The sequence below is a fragment of the Heterodontus francisci genome, chromosome 2, assembly GCF_036365525.1.
Source record: "Heterodontus francisci isolate sHetFra1 chromosome 2, sHetFra1.hap1, whole genome shotgun sequence".
NCBI classification, from domain to species: Eukaryota; Metazoa; Chordata; class Chondrichthyes; order Heterodontiformes; family Heterodontidae; genus Heterodontus; species Heterodontus francisci.
Window position 1 is genome coordinate 147747631 of NC_090372.1, and position 19129 is coordinate 147766759.

Below are 19129 nucleotides of genomic sequence, written 5' to 3' on the forward strand. Positions count from 1 at the left end.
ATATTTTTTTTAGGAAATCAAGGTAAATGTGTAAATGTGTAAAGGTCCCTAATTTTGGGGTAATTTAAGGGGATAAATTAAGGGTATGTCATGGCAGGGCAGCTCGGCAACGTGGAATGCTCCTCCTGTGCAATGTGGGAAGTCAGCTACTCGAAATCCGCGTTTCGGATCCGCAGCGGCGGCTGGAGACTCTGTGGAGCATCCGCGAGGCCGAGATCATCGTGGATAGCACGTACAGGGAGGTGGTCATACCGCAGGTAAAGACTCCTCAAGCAGAAAGGGAATGGGTGACTGCCAGGCAGAGTAGAAGAACTATGCAGGTAGTGCAGGAGTCCCCTGGGTCCATCTCCCTATCTAACAGATTTTCCACTTTGGATACTGTTGGAGATAGCTTCTCAGGGGAATGCAACAACAGCCAAGTCTGTGGCACTACAGGTGGCTCAGCTGCACAGGAGGGGAGGAAAAGGAGCGGAAGAGCTTTAGTGATAGGGGATTCTATCGTAAAGGGTACAGCTAGGCGTTTCTGTGGCTGCAAATGTGACTCCAGGAGGGTATGTTGCCTCTCTGGGGCTAGGGTTAAAGATGTCACAGAGCAGCTGCAGGACATTCTGAAGGGGGAGGATGAACAGTCAGAGGTCGTGGTACTCATTGGTGCATATGACATAGGTAGAAAGAGGGATGAGGTCCTGAAACAAGAATTTAGGGAGCTAGGTAGATTAAAAAGCAGGACCTCAAAGGTTGTAATCTCTAGATTACTCCCGGTGCCACGTGCGAGTGAGTATAGGAATAGGAGGATAGAGCAGATGAATGCATGACTGAGGAGATGGTGCAGGAGAGAGGGCTTCAGTTTCTTGGATCATTGGGTCCGTTTCTGGCAAAGATGGGACCTGTACAAGTTGGAAGGGTTGCACCTGAACGGGACCAACATCCTTGCTGCAAGGTTTGCTAGTGCTGTTGTGGGGGCGTTTAAACTAATTTGGCAGGGGGATGGGATAGAGAGTGGAGGTACAGTAGGGAGTGACGCACAGTCAAATATAAAAGAGAAACTGAGTCAGTCTGGAAGGCACAGCAAATATAGACCTGTTAAGGCACAAGTGAAAAATGCAAGGCTGGATTGCATCCATTTTAATGCAAGGAGTCTTACTAGTAAGGCAGATGAATTGAGGGCAATGATTAGCACATTGGATTATGATATTATTGCTATCACAGAGACATGGTTGAGGGAGGGACAGGACTGGCAGCTCAATATTCCAGGTATAGAATCTACAGGCGAGACAGGGGAGGGGGTAAAAGAGGAGGTGGCTTTGCACTGTTGATCAAGGAGTCAATTACTGCAGTAAGGGGGATGATATCTTAGAAGGTTCCTCAAATGAGGCCATATGGGTAGAACTTAAAAACAAAAAGGGGGCAATCACTTGGCTGGGAGTAGTCAGGGAGAGATAGAGGAGCAGATATGTGGGCAAACCTCAGAGAGGTGTAAAAATAATAGGGTAATAATAGTAGGGGATTTCAACTTCCCTAATATCAACTGGGATAGTCTTAGTGCAAAAGGCTTAAAGGGGGCGGAATTCTTAAAATGCATACAGGAGAGCTTTTTGAGCCAATATGTAGAAAGTCCTACAAGAGAAGGGGCAGTACTGGACCTAATCCTAGGGAATGAAGCCAGTACAAGTGGGGGAGCATTCGGGGATAGTGACCATAACTCTTAGATTTAAGGCAGTTATGGAAAGGTACAAAGATGGACCAGAAATAAAGGTACTGAATTGGGGGAAGGCCGATTTCAATATGATAAAACAGGATCTGGTTAGATAGGAAGAAGTTTTTTCCCTTAGTGGAGGGGTCAATAACCAGGGGGCATAGATTTAAGGCAAGGGGCAGGAGGTTTAGAGGACATGTGAGGAAAAAAAAATTCACTCAGAGGGTGGTTGGAATCTGGAACGCACTGCCTGAAGAGGTGGTAGAGGCAGGAACCCTCACAACATTTAAGTAGTATTTAGATGAGCACTTGAAACGCCATAGCATACAAGGCTATGGGCCAAGTGCTGGAAAATGGGATTAGAATAGATAGGTGCTTGATGGCCGGCACAGACATGATGGGTCGAAGGCCCCGTTTTTGTGCTGTACAACTCTATGGCTCTAAGTTTTGCTTCTCGACTTGCCAGGATAAGACAGCTCACCTCTTTCTCTTGAAAAGTAGTCCTGCATCAAGTCTGTTCCTATTTCCTCCTGTATTTGAAGAAAGCCTTCACGATTAAAGAAATTGCATGCCAAATCTGTGCAACTGAAACCTTTGTTGCTGCCTGTCTGCTGTAAGACTTATTTAGAGCCTTCTGTAGCTACAACCTGACTGAAACCTTTTGTAGCAGCATCTCTTGGAAGCCTACCCAAACTAATCATCAACATCGTCTGGAAAGAACTGTTCTTGGAAGACCCCCATTGACAGCCGCCTATTCGCCTTTGGGACACCTCATCGAGACAAAGGACATCTTTCCATACCTTCTTTTCAGCCCAAGTTTTTTTTTTCATTCCTTCTATTTCTTTCTAACAGCTGTAAACAAAAATCTCTTTTATTTTTCCCGGTTAATCGGTTGTGTATGTATGACTGTGTGCGCGAGGGCTAGGATAAATATTTAATTTTAAAATTAATTTATTATATATAATATTTTAATGTTTCAATTCACGCATATGTTTATTTACTTATTGGTTAAAACTTAGTTGACAAATAAACGGATAACTTTGTCGTTTATTAAAGAAACCTGGTTGACATGCTTTATTCTGGGGTAAAATAGAGTATCTGATTGACTGTTTTGGTAAGTGGGAAAATTTGAATATATGTTGTGACCTGTGGAGAAGTGGGACGGAATTAACAGTGCACCCCTACCGCCTCGGTTGTCACAATGGTGTGTGGCTTGGAGGGGAACTTGCAGATGGTGGTGTTCCTATGCGTCTGCTACCCTCGTCCTTCTAGGTGGAAGAGGTTGTGGGTTTGGAAGGAGCAGTGGTGAGTCACTGCAGTGCATCTTGTATATGGTACACACTGTGTGTCGGTGGTGGAGGGAGTGAATGTTTAAGGTGGTGGATGGGGTGCTGATTGAGCTGGCTGTTTTGTCCTGGATGGTGAGCTTTCTGAGTGTTGTTGGAGTCGCGCTCATCCAGGCAAGTGGAGTGCATTCCAACACACTCCTGACTTGTGCCTTGTAAATGGTGAACAGGCTTTGGGGAGTCAGGAGGTGGGTTACTTGCCGCAGAATTCCCAGCCTCTGACCTGCTCTTGTGGATGTTGATAGTACTTATCGACTGTCGAAATTAGCTAACATACTGCTCATTATTACTAGCTGATGGGAAAAGAACATTAAAGCTTAACTCATTCACACTGAAAACCTATCATCTCCATCTCTTTAAACATGAAGCGTGTGTGAATAGACCATGGAATAATGGTCAAAAGATTCAGAAATGTTGACAGGGATATTAATTAAAATGAGATAGTCATTTAGGTGTGTTTATTAGTTTTATAAATAGCAATAAAATTTAGGTGTTATATAACCTTTGTTTTAACTTCAATAACTGCCAGGATACAGGGAACTCTCACAGCAACTGTACTGTAAGCGTTTTTTGTGGCAGTAAAAAACAATTAAAAATTCTAATATAGTAGAAACACTGAATCAAGCAGTAAGATCCTGCATGAGACTTTGGACAGAATGGACACAAAAAATGTTAGATAGATAAATCATAATGTAGGGGTTGCTGAATAATACAGTAGTTGATAGTTAAACCCAAAGTACAGCTCATGTTGCAACCCCCACCCTCCCAAAGAATGTTGAAGCTATTATTGTCAAAGTGAACAACTGCAATGCAGTCAATTTTAGTTTTCTAATACATTTTTGACAACATCTTGCAGTGTAGATTAATTGCTAAGGTAAACAGTCACACAATAGTGGGCGAAGCTTTGTGCTGAATAGAAAACTGACCTTGAAACAGAAAATAGCCATTAGGGGAAACATTTCAAGCTATGAGCTACAGCCAAGTTTGAGGTAGACACATGGATCAATTTATGAATAACCTGCTCAAAGTCCTTAATTATCCACACTTCATTTAGAGGACATGCGCAGACATTTGAAATGTGGTTAAGTTGCTGAAAACAAGAACTGCTCACCTCGTGCTGTCAAATTCTTTTGAATATATAAAAATTAGCATTAGAAGAAAGCCATAAATACTTTGACATGAAAAAATTAATTCAAAAACTCAACATAGGAACAGAGGAAATAGGTGCAGGAGTAGGCCATTCGGCCCATCGAGCCTGCTCCGTCATTCAACCAGATCACAGCTGATCATCTACCTCTACGCCATTTTTCTCCACTATCCCCATATCCCTTGATGTCATTAGAATCCGGAAATCTATTCATTTCTGTCTTCAACATGCTCAATGATTGAGCTTCCACAGCCCTCTGGGGTAGAGGATTCCAAAGATTCACCACCCTGAGTGAAGAAATGTCTTCTCATCTCAGTCTTAAATGGCCTACCCCTTATTCTGAGACTGTGTCCTTTGGTTCGAGACTCAACAGCCAGAGGAAACATCCTATCCACATCTACCCTGCCATGCCCTGCAAGAACTTTGTAAATTTCAATGAGATCACCTCTCATTCTTCAAAACTCTAGAGAATACAGGACCAGTTTCTGCAATGTCTCCTCATAAGACAATCTGCCATTCCAGAGATTCATCTGGTGAATCTCCGTTGCACTCCCTCTATGGCAAGTATATCCTTCTTTAGATAAGGAGACCAAAACTGTACACAATACTCCAGGTGCGGTCTCACCAAAGCTCTATACAACTGCAGCAAGACTTCTTCACTCCTGTACTCAAATCACCTTGCAATGAAGACCAACATACCATTTGCCTTTCTAATTGCTTGCTACACCTGCATGCTACCTTTTAGTGATTCATGAACAAGGACTTCGAGGTCCCTTTGGACATCAACACTTCCTAATCTCTCACCATTTAAGAAATACACTGTCTTTCTGTTTTTTCTATCAAAGTGGATCACTTCACACTTTATTCACATTATATTCCATCTGCCATGTTCTTGCCCACTTAGCCTGTCTAAATCCCCTAGAAGCCTCCTTGCAATCTCCTCACAACTTACATTCCCACCTAGTTTTGTGTCATCAGCAAATTTGGAAATATTACATTTGGTCCCCACATCCAAATCATTTATATAGATTGTGAACAGCTGGGGCCCCAGCACTGATCTTTGCGGTACCCCAGTAGTAACAGCCTGCCATCCTGAGAATGATCCGTTTATTCCTACTTTCTGCTTTCTGTCTGTTAACCAATTCTCAATCCATTCCAGTATATTACCCCCAATCCCATGTGCTCTAATTTTGTTCACTAACCTCCTGTGTGGGACCTTATCAAAAGCCTTCTGAAAATCCAAATACACTACATCCACTGATTCTCCTTTATCTATGCTGCAAGGAACATCTTCAAAAAACGCCAACAGGTTTGTCCAATCATATCATTATTTTCCAACTGCCCAGTTATCACATCCTTTATAATAGATTCTAACATTTCCCTACTACTGATGTCAAACTAACAGGTCTGTAGTTCTCTGTTTTCTCTCTCGTTCCTTTTTTAAATAGTGCGGTTACATTTACTACTTTCCAGTCTACAGGAACCCTTCCAGAATCCATAGAATTTTGAAAGATAACCACCAATGCATCCACTATCTCTATAGCCACCTCCTTCAATACTCAGAGATGTAGCTCATTTGGTCCAGGGGATTTATCACCTTTCAATCCAATTAATTTTTTGAGTACTACCTCTTTATTGATAATTTCTTTCAGTTCCTCATTTTTACAAGTCCTTTGGTTTCCCTAGTATTTCTGGGAGATTTTCTGTTTCTTCCTCTGGGAAGGCAGACACAAAGTAATTATTTAGTCTCTCCACCACAAATTCTCCTGTCTCCATCCGTAATGGACCCACATTTGTCCTTGCTAATCTTTTCCTTTTCACGTACCTAAAGAAGCTTTTACAGTCCATCTTTATGATTCTAGCTAGCTTGCATTCATATTCTCCTTTTCCTTTCTTTATCAGTTTCTTGGTCATCCTTTGCTGGATTCCAAATTGTTCCCATTCTTCGGGCTTACCACTTTTTCTGATGATCTTATAAGGTTGATTCATCTTTCCTGTTGGGTTTTTGTGTCTTCGGGGAATGTATATTTGTGGTAAACCGTGTACTACTTCTTTAAATACTAGCCATTGCATGTCTACCATCAAATCTTTTAATGTCTTTTCCCAATCCACCATAGCCAATTTGCCTCTCATACCTTCAGTTTCCTTTGTTCAGACTTAAGACCCTTGTTTCAGAATGAACAATATCTCTTTCAAACTTAATGTAAAATTATATCATATTGTGATCACTATTTCCTAATGGCTCCTTTACGGCAATGTTATTCATTAGTCCTTTCTCATTACATAATACGAGATCTAAAATAGCCCGATCCCTGGTTGGTTCCTCTACATACTGCTCCAGAAACCCATCTCGTACACAATCCAGGAATTTATCCTCCACATCATTAGTGCTAATTAGGTTTACCCAGTCTAAATATAAATTGAAGTCGCCCATTATTGCTGTATTGCCAATGCTACATGCAGCTCTAAGTTCCTGATTTATACTGTGCCCAACATTACAATTACAGTTTGGTGGCCTGTAAACAACTCCCACCAATGTTTGCTGTCCCCTGCTGTTTCTAAGCTCCACCCAAACCCAACCTTGCTCCTTCAATCTAAGATCCTCTTTCACTAATGTACTGATCTTGCTCCTTGTTAACAGCGTATTCCCACCTCCTTCTCCCCTCCGCCTATCCTTCCTAAAATGATGAATATCCCTGAATATTCAGTTCCCAGTCCTGGTCACCCTGTAACTGTAATGGCAATTAAATCATATTAATTTACTTCTATTTGTGTCTTCAAATCATCTACCTTGTTGTGAATGCTGCGTGCATTCAGACAGAGTATCCCTGATCCTATTTGATGGTTGCCTTCGTTTCGTCTGCCTTCTAATTTCAGTTACTTTTCTACTTGCTGTTACCAGTTTTGCTTCCCTCCAATCTGAGCTCCCTCTCAGCTTCCCAATCCCTTGCCAATCTAGTTTAAACCCTTTCCAACAGCACTGGCAAATCCCCTTGTGAGGATGTTAGTCCCGGTCCTGCTGAGGTGCAACCCATCCATCTTGTACAGGTCCCACCTACTCCAGAACAGGTCCCAATGCCTCAGAAATTTGATGCCATCCCCCGCAACAATTCTCCAGCCACATGTTCAATTACTCAATCCTTCTATTCCTATGCTCATTATCAGGAGACACTGAGTAATCCTGAGATTACTGCTTTTGAGGTCCTGCTTTTTAATTTTTTTCCTAACTCCCTAAACTGTGTTTTCAGCACCTCGTCCCTCTTCCTACTTACGTCATTGGTACCAATGTGGACCACGACCTCTGGCGGTTCACCCTCCCCCAGAAGAGTGTCCTGCAGCCGGTCTGTGGCATCCTTGACCCTGGCATCACGGAGGCACCATAATCATCCTGGAGCCACGTCTACGGCCACAGAAACATTTGTCTGTTCCCCTAATTAATGAATCCCTAATATTATTCTAATATTTAGAATTAATTAAAGGAACCAAATAAAGTGGATTTAATCCTCTCAGGATGCAGTAATATTTCAGTAACAAAGTATAATAAAAAGGTTTTCATGTTTTTAAGCAAAAAAAAACTTTAAGAAGCTAAAATAAATTCAATATTTAAGGTATTGAATCAGTAAAACAGAGTGTTAATATCATGAAATCCAACAAAAGTTGTACCGTTGAAAGGAGCTTTTAGGGTTATGAAGTTTAACTTCATGTAATCTTGAATTCACATATATTTTGATTTGTTATTGATTACAGGATTTGGTGTTCTGATTAAGAGAAATCCACCAATGAGGTAACAACACTTTTCAAACTCCCCGGCTGTGAGAACAGAATTTTTAAGAACAGAATAATATGGGGATTTTTAAGATGAAATAATTAATCAATCATGTATTGCTAACAAACTAACCTTGGAGCTGCACAGACAGCTTATCAGTAATGACTTCATAGCTTTAGAGCTTCAACAGACAGCTTATCAGAAATTCATAGTAGCCTATTCAGTGCTGTAGGGACAGCTTATCAGTAGAAATAGACTAACCAGCTAACACCTAGCAGGACAGCTGCAGCTGTTGAAGACTAACCCTTTGTATGACAATCAGCCCAACGTTCCCAGGGAGATAGGGGAATAAGAAACTGCTTGAGGAGAGGATGACAAGGCAGTGCCCCAATCAGGCCCTAACACCAAGAAACTGCAGAGTTTGTAAACCAATTGGGAACATAAAGGTGGTGTCACTGATTTGTAAGAAGAACTATAAGAAAGGCTTGATTTCCCCGCCCAGGCAGGGAAGAAGCACGGAGGAAGAGGGAGGAGAGCCCAAGTGTTGTTGTTGTACGTTTTGCTGATGATGTAACCACTAAGTACTTCAATAAAGTTTCTTAAAGCTACGGTCAGACTTCGTCTCTTTTTGGTGTAACCAATGAGAACAGGAAAATTGAGATCCAACAACTTGGCGTAGTTGGCAGGATCGCTGGAGGATAGAGACCAAAGCATTGGACATCGGACCGTTATCGGGCCCCAGAGGTAAGGACTCCTCTTTGTTTTAAAAGTCCTCGGCCGTTGTCTAAGCTCGGTACTCCACCACGCGATCCCGAACCTTTTTGTTCAGTAACTCGAGTCCATTCGGGGGGGAGTACGGAAGACGGAAACCTCATATTTAGGCGCCTGATTCGGCGTAATACCAGCCCACGGGCTTCGAAGGAAGCTCCATCAGCTTGAGTTTATCTGTAGAAATACCCGGTTATACCGACCCTACGGCATTGATAAAATGACCAACGAAGACAACCGACAGTTACCAACTACCATCAAAGGTGGGCGGGCCCCACTTGACGTTCCCGAAGATGAAATACTTCGGCAATTAAAAGAATATGTAGAGCAATGGTTTAATTTGGCTAAAACGTACACTGAAATTGGGCAAAAATATGGCACCTCCATGGGTCAGTGGTCCCTGGAAGATATAAAGAGAGTTTGGGTAAGGATAAAGAATGGACCCAATGGTCCTTGGCTGCTAAAGGCCAGAGGGCTCCATGACAAAGTTTATGGCAGAGTGACATAAAGGACTATTTTTTAGAGTAAAAATAAGTTGCTGTGTCTTTGATTTGAATGTTGGAAGCTTCCATGAATGAATTGAATGTCCCTGGGATGTACAGCTTGTGTTCTGTAGAACTGACTGTCGTTAACTCTTTGTTGTCTGGCCTTAATGATGAAAGAATGAGTCTGTTACTTTTTCTATTTTTACAGGTGTATATTTTGTGGGAACCTTGAGTCATGCTTTGGTTGTGAATTAGTTGAACCTGTGTGTGTTCCTTGACATCGGGACAGGGAATTTGAAAGAGATTTGGTATTTTGAATTCATAACCCATTACAGGAATCAATTTTCTGAGTTGTTTGGAATTGAATGAGTGTGAAAAATGATTGTTGAGTGTATTCATTTCAATTTAAGATTGTACACCCAGGAACGGGATATAAAATTGAATTATATTTTAAGTTAAAGTTTTATTTTTATTTTAAAAGTTGGTTTTGCAACTGTGAAGAGGCAATGAACAATTTTGTAAGAGATAAGCTTCAGCCTTGAAGGTCTGAAGATGTTTGGCAGAAATCCAATTTGAAGTTTAAAATACTGCTATAATTGGAGTTCCAGTTTAAAATCGGTTCTTTTTTTTTGGAGTTTAAATTAAAGACATAATTTTACTGACTGTATTTAAGTAGCAAATGTCAGGAATTGGATATTGGTTTCAGGGAAAGAAGGATAAACAAAGGAGATATGGGAAAGATTCTGTCTGTTTAAAGTTTGTTTAAGAAGCTGGTGTTAAATCTTTTGTTACAAGAATGTTAAATAACTTCTTCTTTAGCTTTTGGTTTTATTAGTCATTTGAAAAGGCGCCCGAAGAAAGAAGAAAAATTACGTAATCTTTTAAAAAAAAAAGCACATGCTATTCTGTTCTGTGTAGTTGTTAAGTATTATAAATTAATAAGTCTGAGTTAAGTTTATACTATTAAGGTTAATTGACCTGCTAAGTTGAAAAACTGGAAATTTCATTTGTGGCCACAATGAACTTTCAAGTTTATTATGTCAAGTTTTGGAGGAGTCTTCAGTTCCGGACACAAGACTCGTTCAAATAACATTGGCAGCTTTGGTTTTTAAATATTTATTGCAGTGAATTGGAATTTGGAATCATCTTTGTTATAAAAAAATCCTGGCATTAGGAACTTCTTACAAAAGATGCTAAAAATTTGAAAACAATTGCAGTTTGATCTAAAATGCTGTCTTTCCTGATGGAGATGCTTTCCTTTGAAGTTGAGAATGTTACTAATGATTTTGTTGTTTTCAAACCCTAAGGATACCAAAAGGATTGAAAAAAGTTTAAAGTGGAGTAGTTCTTTTCGATCAGAAAAAAAGGTTTTGTAAAGTGACGAAGCTGAGAATATTTTGCTCCGCCCCCTTGGAGACAAACAAAGAACTTAACCCTGCTGCAGCTTTTTGCATTGCTGAGAGTCAAATTTATACATATTGGACATTGTTAAATTTTAAATTTCTAAATTGACAGATATAAGTGGACACATTAACTCATTGGGCTCGGCGGCAGAGCCACAATGGATTCTTTGTGTTTTTTTTTAAGCAGGTGACGGCAGGTTCCAAGGCCATGTGAGAACTGATGCCACAGCAGGAGATCCAGCAGCTTTGAGAATTTAAGAATTTAATTGCAGACATCAAATGTCACAGCATCTTTATCAGTGAGACAAAGTGCTTGAGAAGGAGAGATAGTTGCCAGCACTTCTGTCTTTAACGTACAAAAAATACCAAGTCTGGGCATAGGAAATTGGAATCAATAAACAAAATTTAATTGATATGAGTGGTTATTTAAAGCACTCAAAGGGAAATTTATCTGATATTTAAGAGGACAATCAAAGTTTTAGAAAATAACAAAACAGTGGTTTACTGTGTTGGACATTAGCAATGGGTTCTGGTCCATACCGTTGGCACAAGAGTGTCAATATAAATTTGCGTTTACGTTCAAGGGACAAACAGTACATCTGGACGTGTCTCTCCCAGGGATTTTATAATAATCCACCTTCCTCCAGAAGGTCAGAGTGAAAGTTAAGCTGAAAATGGCACAGATAATGAAGGAAAAGGTTTCTTATTTGGGAATAGTAATAACAGAGGGAAAGCATGAGACAGAGCAAAAGTGAGTGCAGACAATCCTCGAACTCCCCCTAGCGCAAGATATTAAAGATCTAAGATAAAAAAAGGACAGTTCCTATTCCAGGTTGTGAGATTAAACAGACAAGAAGCACCAACCCCCACGGTTACCCCCACATCCGAATTACCGACGAGTAAGGTTACGACCCAGCAGCCACAAGTGACTGGTCTCCCTTGCCCTGCCTTAACTGCAGGACCAGAAAATGGACTTGCGATAATAAAAACTAATAAAATTGTATATGATAATATAAAGCTCGAGTTGGTACCGGTAATATTGAATATCTCAGATATCCAGCTACCTGGCTGATGCCCTAAGACCCAAACGTTGTACAAGGTATTACTGTAACAATTGCTAATACAAGAATTTGGTAATGAGGGAATAATAAAGGAAAAGAGACATAAACGTAGTTTAGTGATTAATACGGGAACGTCAATTGTCAATACTATAGATTTGGAAAATGTGGACCAGAATGTTAGAACTCTTAGTCAGCTAGTAAAGGATATTTTGAAAAAGGAACAAAAGGGACAGAGTGGTGTAGCTAAAGTAGGAAAGGACTTGACGAATACGGTGACAGGAAGGGTGATCAGACTGCCAAGGTATGTCGTAGCAGGTAGTAAGGAAGTAGGACCCATGAGAGGAAGGGTGATTTGTGAAGGAGCTGTGCAGGCAACTGTATGAGCTGAGGCAGGAGATTCTATAGAAACAGACATGAAAGAGGAACAGACGAAGGTGCCTGTTGTGGGAGACAAAGTAATGGTAAAAGGGAAGGGCCGATAGAAACACTGGTCCCAAATGAAGGTATATAAAGTCAACAGCAAATGACAGACTCCAAAATAAACACCACCTGGTATGCAAAGAGATACCGGGAATGGAAGAAAATGTGATTTGTTACATACAGAGCAACTGAACTAATTACAGGACTGATGAGAGTACTAGAAGGTCATGCTCATACTATTAATGATATCATAGAAAAGGTAAAGGAGGTCCACGATATTTCAAATAATGAAAGTGCATGTGATACATACAGTTCATGAATGTTAGAACAAATTTGAGAAAATTTGAGGCAAATTGATGCGGGACAGGTGCCAGTTTGGATCATTGACACCCAGTTGGAGGACTTAGCTAGTCACACAAATGATAAAATTACCAGATGCCAAATCAGAAAATTTAAGGTACGGAAAGGTCAGGAATGTGTAAATACAGGATCTATGAGTATTGGAGTAGTGTTGGGAATACCTGTAATTCTGAGAGATAAGTTAGGGATGCAATTACATGAAATAGAAAATATAGAGGTGATAAGGGGAAAAGATTACATAAAATACTATGATATATTACACTATGTTATGGAAATGTTGTGGAAATTGGAAAAGAGGTAATTGGAACAACATTGTCCATTGTATGAGTGTAGTCTGGAAAACCAGGTGGTCATATGTCCTCATCCTATATATAAAATGGCAGAATCAAAATGTGGATTTAATGCCACTGTAAATTGCACCATGGAGACTAGGAAAGCATTGTCAGGGCCAACCCATGTGGCCTATATGGGAAAGGGGAGATATTGCTTAACCACCACAGCGAAGAAGTACCAGTATGGACATAAACGGACTTGTCCGGTGAGCAACAGTACATTTTGGTTCAACCCACAAATACCAACCCGAGTAGGGAAGATGGAGTTGGTAGAGATACATAAACAAAAGACAGAAACGATAACTGTGACAGAAAGTATTAAGGAGGATTTGACAAATTACCTCCAGGAATATGAATATACTATTCAGCCATTGCCCACATGTTTGGGTAAAGAGAGACAGCAGCTAGAAGTCATTGCTGTAGTGTACTACAATCTGGGACAACAGTCGAAGATGCTACAAGATGAGATTGACGAGATAAATGATTCTGCCTGGTGGGAGGACTTATGGAACTGGGGGTCAGATGTGCACATCCACCCCTGGTTTAGAATTATCTCCCATGTCCTGATAGTGGTTTTGGGTATCATGGTGTTATATGTGACCTACTTAATTTGGCAACTTAAGAAATTAATTAGGCGATGCAAGAGGATGTATGAATACAGGTTGGACAGCTACCTGAAAAGCAATTGGTGTTCGAACTTGCTCTATAAAAGGAGAGACAATTAGTTATGCCATAAAAGGGTACTTGTATAACCTTTTCATATATACTTAAAATGAGTTAATGAATGATCAATGTACTTTAAGAATGAAATTGTATTATGTTTGTACAATCGATTATGTAACAGTGATGCTTAAATGAAATTGTAATTGTACAAGTGTACCACCTTTCATGTTGTAAACAAGTAACTGAAGCCCCTGCAAAACTTATGATTTTACAGAGTTCTCGGGGGCCCCTTCTGTGGCACAAGCAGGCAACGTATTGAGTGTGACTCCTCCAGGTGTTGAAGGCTGTTTCTAAACAAGTAGAGACCATTAAAGGCACCTAGGTGGGATAAAGGGAATGATTCTTTAAAGTGTTTTGAAGAATCAAAGGGGGGGACTGTGAGAACAGAATTTTTAAGAACAGAATAATATGGGGACATTTAAGATGAAATAATTAATCAATCATGTATTGCTAACAAACTAACCTCGGAGCTGCAGAGACAGCTTATCAGTAATGACTTCATAGCTTTAGAGCTTCAGCAGACAGCTCATCAGAAATTCATAGTAGCCTATTCAGTGCTGTAGGGACAGCTTATCAGTAGAAATAGACTAAGCAGCTAAAACCTAGCAGGACAGCTGCAGCTGTTGAAGACTAACCCTTTGTATGATAATCAGCCCAATGTTCCCAGGGAGATAGGGGAATAAGAAACTGCTTGAGGAGAGGATGACAAGGCAGTGCCCCAATCAGGCTCTAACACCAAGAAACTGCAGAGTTTGTAAACCAATTGGGAACATAAAGGCGGTGTCACTGATTTGTAAGAAGAACTATAAGAAAGGCTTGATTTCCCCGCCCAGGCAGGGAAGAAGCATGGAGGAAGAGGGAGGAGAGCCCAGGTGTTGTTGTTGTACGCTTTGCTGATGATGTAACCACTAAGTACTTCAATAAAGTTCTTAAAGCTACAGTTGAACTTCGTCTCTTTTTGGTGTAACCAATGAGAACAGGAAAATTGAGATCCAACAAGTTGAAACAAGATAAACCAGCAGAGGAAGTAATACAAGTGGGAATAAAACTCAGCTGCCTGGGCTTTGTCAGATGGATTTTAGCTTGGATGTGCCTAACTTGCCAGTTGATTAAATTATGTATAAAACTAATACAGCACTTAGAGAGATGTGATAATTGATTAACTTAAAAAAAGATAATGGAGTGCAAATACAGGTGGCAGTTGCTGAGGAATAGCAATTGCATAAGTAAATATGTGCATTGATTGTAAACATCAATATGCTTTGTGTGCAATAAGAAGTTTTTCTGTCCAGGAATAATACTACCAATACTTACATATGTGTACATTCATCATCTTAGCACAGAATTTGCTCATTGCCTCGAGGTCATTCAGTTGTCCTTGAAGAAATGAAACCTGTGCCTCCAATTCGTCTTCCTGAAATTTTTAAAAACAGATGGAACTCTTACAAATCGTTAACATGCTATTACACTGGTGCACTCTTACCTCTCCAGAATAAGTTGCTCTGGATCTTTACTAATTTTGATTTCAATACTTAAAAGAAACTTAGTAATATTGCTAAGGGGGATAGATTTTAAATTAAACCTCTTCACAATATTGGCGTTACTGGTTTTAGCGATTTAAGACGTTTAGAGGATAGTATTATGGAAATTCACTTTCTTACTGATTTCAGAGAAATGTTTGGAAATATTTTGTTTGGATCTTTAATCAACAGACTACATACTTAAGTTTCCATAGATAACTTAGTATTCCAATGAGCTGTGAAAATAATTTGAGGATGGAGTAACTACCTATGATTTGGATAGCCTATTTAATCCGTATCAATACAAACACTGTTCTAACTCAAAACCAAACTGATGATACCATTTAAAATGCTAGAAAGGCAAAAAGCAAAATTGTTCTGTGATAATTCGTCATTTGACTGTGGACTCTCCAAGTACTATAATACCACTGTTCATGGTGGTGGAGCACCAGAATCCTCAACCACAATGGAGTCCAGCATGTGAGTCCAAGAGACAAAGCTGATGTGTTTGCAAGCATCTTTAATCAAAAGTGCTGAGTATATGATCCTACTCTGCCTACTCCCATGGTCCTTACCATCTTGGTCCAGAAAACTTGGTTCTATATGACATTAAGAAGTGGTTGAATGCATGGAACACAACTAAAGATTATCAGGCCAATCAGCATTGCAGCTTAGTGAAGACATGTGCAGTAGAGGTAGCCAAGCTGTTCCAGTACAGATTTGACCCTGGCATCTGCCTGATGTTGTGGGGGATTACCCCGAATGTCCTATCCACAATAAAAATGATAAATCTAAACAATCCAATTATCGTCCCATCAGCTTCCTCCCAATCATCAGTAAAATCATCAACAGTGCCATCAAGCAACACCTACTCACCCGATAGCTTCATCGATACTCAATCTGGGTTCCAGCAGAACTACTCAGCTCAAGGCATCATCATAGCCTTGACCCAAAATGGACACAGGAACTGAATGCCAGAGAAGAGGTGAGAGTAGCTGCACTCAACATCAGTCAGCATTTGGCTGACAACGAGAGCAAGGAACTCCAGCAAAACTAAAGTCAATGAAGGGGTTCAAGGGAAAACACTCAAACGGCTGGATTCATCGCTGAGGCAAATATAGCCATGGATGTCAGAGACATGTTCTGATCAAAGGTCTTCAACATGAAATGTTAACTCTATTTCTCTCTCCAAATATACTGCCTAACCTGCTGAGTATTCCGGCATTTTTTGTTTTCATTTCAGATTACCAGTATCCACAGTATTTTGCTTTGGTATCAACATCCTAGGAGTCACTTCAACCAGAAGCTGAATTGGACCAGTTACATCAACATCGTGGCTACAAGAGCAGAACAGAGGCTGGACACTGTGCTCAGCTCCTGACCAAAGTACAATAGTATAATGTGCTGTCAGTGAGCCATTAGGAGAGCTCTCATATTCTAATTCTGAATTTAATTCAGTTATGAAATTGAGATTCTCCAAGTAATTAGTGTAAATTTAGTAAATCACATTTTCTATTTTTTCTAGTTTTAATAAAAAATCTCCAGTGATTTTGTAACATGAAGCAATTACCTAAAATAACTTCCCAATGAAAGGCTATCAGCATTATTTTAAGTTGTTTCAGTTTTCCAAAAATGTCCTGGTTAAATTCCTAAGACTTTTAATTTTGTTCCATTGTTTGCTTATTAGGACAAGCCAACTGAAACAGGCAATATTCCATTTACAGGAGTAGGATTATTCATAACTCAGTAGCAAATTTTGTTCCTCTACAAATTCTGCTTTAGAAAGCTGTCCTCTGCTGCATAAAACAATGATCCACACATACCAGGTCTATTCTGGAGCACTTGGAATAGATAGGTGAATTAAATAACCTACGCTATGAAATTGGATAAATGTAGAAATTTGTATAAATATGTTCATTTTTAATGTAATTTAAAATATTTCATAAACATTGTTTCCTGGTGCACAATAACCTTGCAGACTGGCATAAATGCTACATTTTTTTAAAAAAAAAGGATTGCAAGTAAACATCTCATTTTGCACAATTTTTGTTGTACCAGTTAAAACAAGTAGTATTACTGACACAAAGGAGACATAAAGATAGTTTAATATTGTAAAATCTACATGCTGTACCTCCACACTGATTTACCAATTTGAAGCAACCCTGAATAAATCATGCAATTATCAAAACAAATGTGTGTGTGGGCATATAATACTACTTGATCTCCTCTGGTGCTGTATGCATTAAGTCTGAGAATACGCTTACTCTATTCCTGGTTTCTGATGTATTTTTGTTGGTTTTCCCTCCGTCTCTCTGCTTCTCTCTCTATGTTCTCTGATGTACCATTCTCCTTAACACTTTTTGCTTCTTTCACTCTGCCCCCATCTACCTTCTCAGTCTTATTTTCGGATGTATGGACACCATTAGCTATAGGCTGCATTTCGGGAAAGTTAGAGGGAAAATGTAGCCCTCAGCATCTTCCTTCCTCTCCCCTTTCCCAATCATTCGTGCTTCTCCTACACCTTCTCTCCTATTGTGTTGCCTTGGAACTAGCCATTTTGCTTCCTACCACGCCCACACTTCAGTCCCTGACCATACTTCTTCTCCTTTTAATTCTGAACCGGGGTTTTTTTGGGGGGGGGGGGAGCCGCAGTGGGGGACAAGATTTGTTGACCAGGATTCAGGGGAGCAATGGCAGAATGGGTAGTAATGCCACTCATTGGTGAGGGGATGATCGGCTTACTTCAGGAAAAACATGCAATCGCCTAAAGATATTCAGTAAGGGTTTTCTGCTGGATACATTCATCTTGGGTGGGGTGATTGACAAGCAGTCAATGAAATGGTGTGGCAGATAAACATGCTTTGCAGGGTGGTCAGCAAAAAAGATCATGGGGTTAGTTGATTGAGTTGCTCCGTGATTAGTGGGGCCTGACTAGTACGCATGCATAGTGGCGATAGGGTGGTGAGTTAGCATATACATTTAGCTTGTAGTTGCAAGCATTATCATCAAGGAGGGGGTTGGCTGGCAGGAACAGTTGGGAGCGTAGAGGGGGAAAAGGAGGAATGGGCCTGGGAGCATTTGAACTGACATTGGAACTTTTGTTGGTAGTGCTTAAATTGCAACTGTTGCAAGAATGTTTCATCTGTCTGCATTCTGACATGTGAGTGCAGGCAGCAGCAAAAGCCTGTATGAAAATGACATAAAATGGACTGGTAGACAAATATACTTGTGCATCCATCTGTATTAGTTATAATAACGTAGCAATATAATGCCCTATTGCTTTGCTATGTAAAGACTATTTACCCAGAGGAATGCATGTCACAAGAGTGTCCAGTCATAGAAATGAAGCTTTGACAATTGACTGAAGCTAATGATTTGCAGAAAATTTCCTTAACCAATCACTTCAAATCTTCACCCAGTACAATGAACAGCAAGTAGAAAATCAATTACCAACATTATTATAACGAAAATGGTGAGGAAAAAATCAAATCAAATTTTAAACACATATATATTTACAAAAAAAAAAAATTCCCCAAAAATGGAATCTCTTGAAATGTTGTGGAAAAGGTGCAGAATATCAATGAGGTAATTACAACTAATAAATAATCCTATCCCACAAATAAAACATTTCGACCACAATTATAAATTGCTATACTACATAAGATATAACAGCTGACTGAGAAAAAAAATCTAGCTTCATACAAATCTTAAGCACTAACAGACTGAACACATCAATCTTAATATGTTAAGTACAACCCAGTTAGCACATCAGATCAAGAAAATATGCTGTTCCGACCTTTCACAGTAACTACACATTTAATCATGCTGAAAGTGAAACCTAATGTATGTTTATACTATTTGTTCATGACAATAAAGAACTGTGAGCAAAGGGAAAATATGAACTAGCTAAATGTTTTCTACATCCAGTAGATGCTTTATTGTATTTTCTGATAAGTACCATGTAGTGATATACCTTTTCAGCTATAAGACAACAACTGATCAAAGTTAGGCCATATTGTCTCTAACTTCTAACATTGTCCTTAAATTCTTTGCTAGCTGAAATCAATGTTGCACTATTACAATAATAGCATGGCCCAGGGGT

At 39.8% G+C, this 19129-nt stretch overlaps 1 protein-coding gene across 9 annotated transcripts in view; it reads right to left on the reverse strand.

Moving 5' to 3' along the window:
* The window catches only part of tbc1d5 (TBC1 domain family, member 5), a 771220-nt gene that overhangs the window by 75786 nt on the left and 676305 nt on the right, over positions 1-19129 (reverse strand). For all 9 annotated transcript variants that reach the window (XM_068011845.1, XM_068011853.1, XM_068011822.1 and 6 more), the window contains one exon: positions 14822-14921. In XM_068011845.1, the coding sequence (XP_067867946.1) occupies positions 14822-14921 (100 nt within the window). The remainder of the gene's footprint in view (positions 1-14821; positions 14922-19129) is intronic.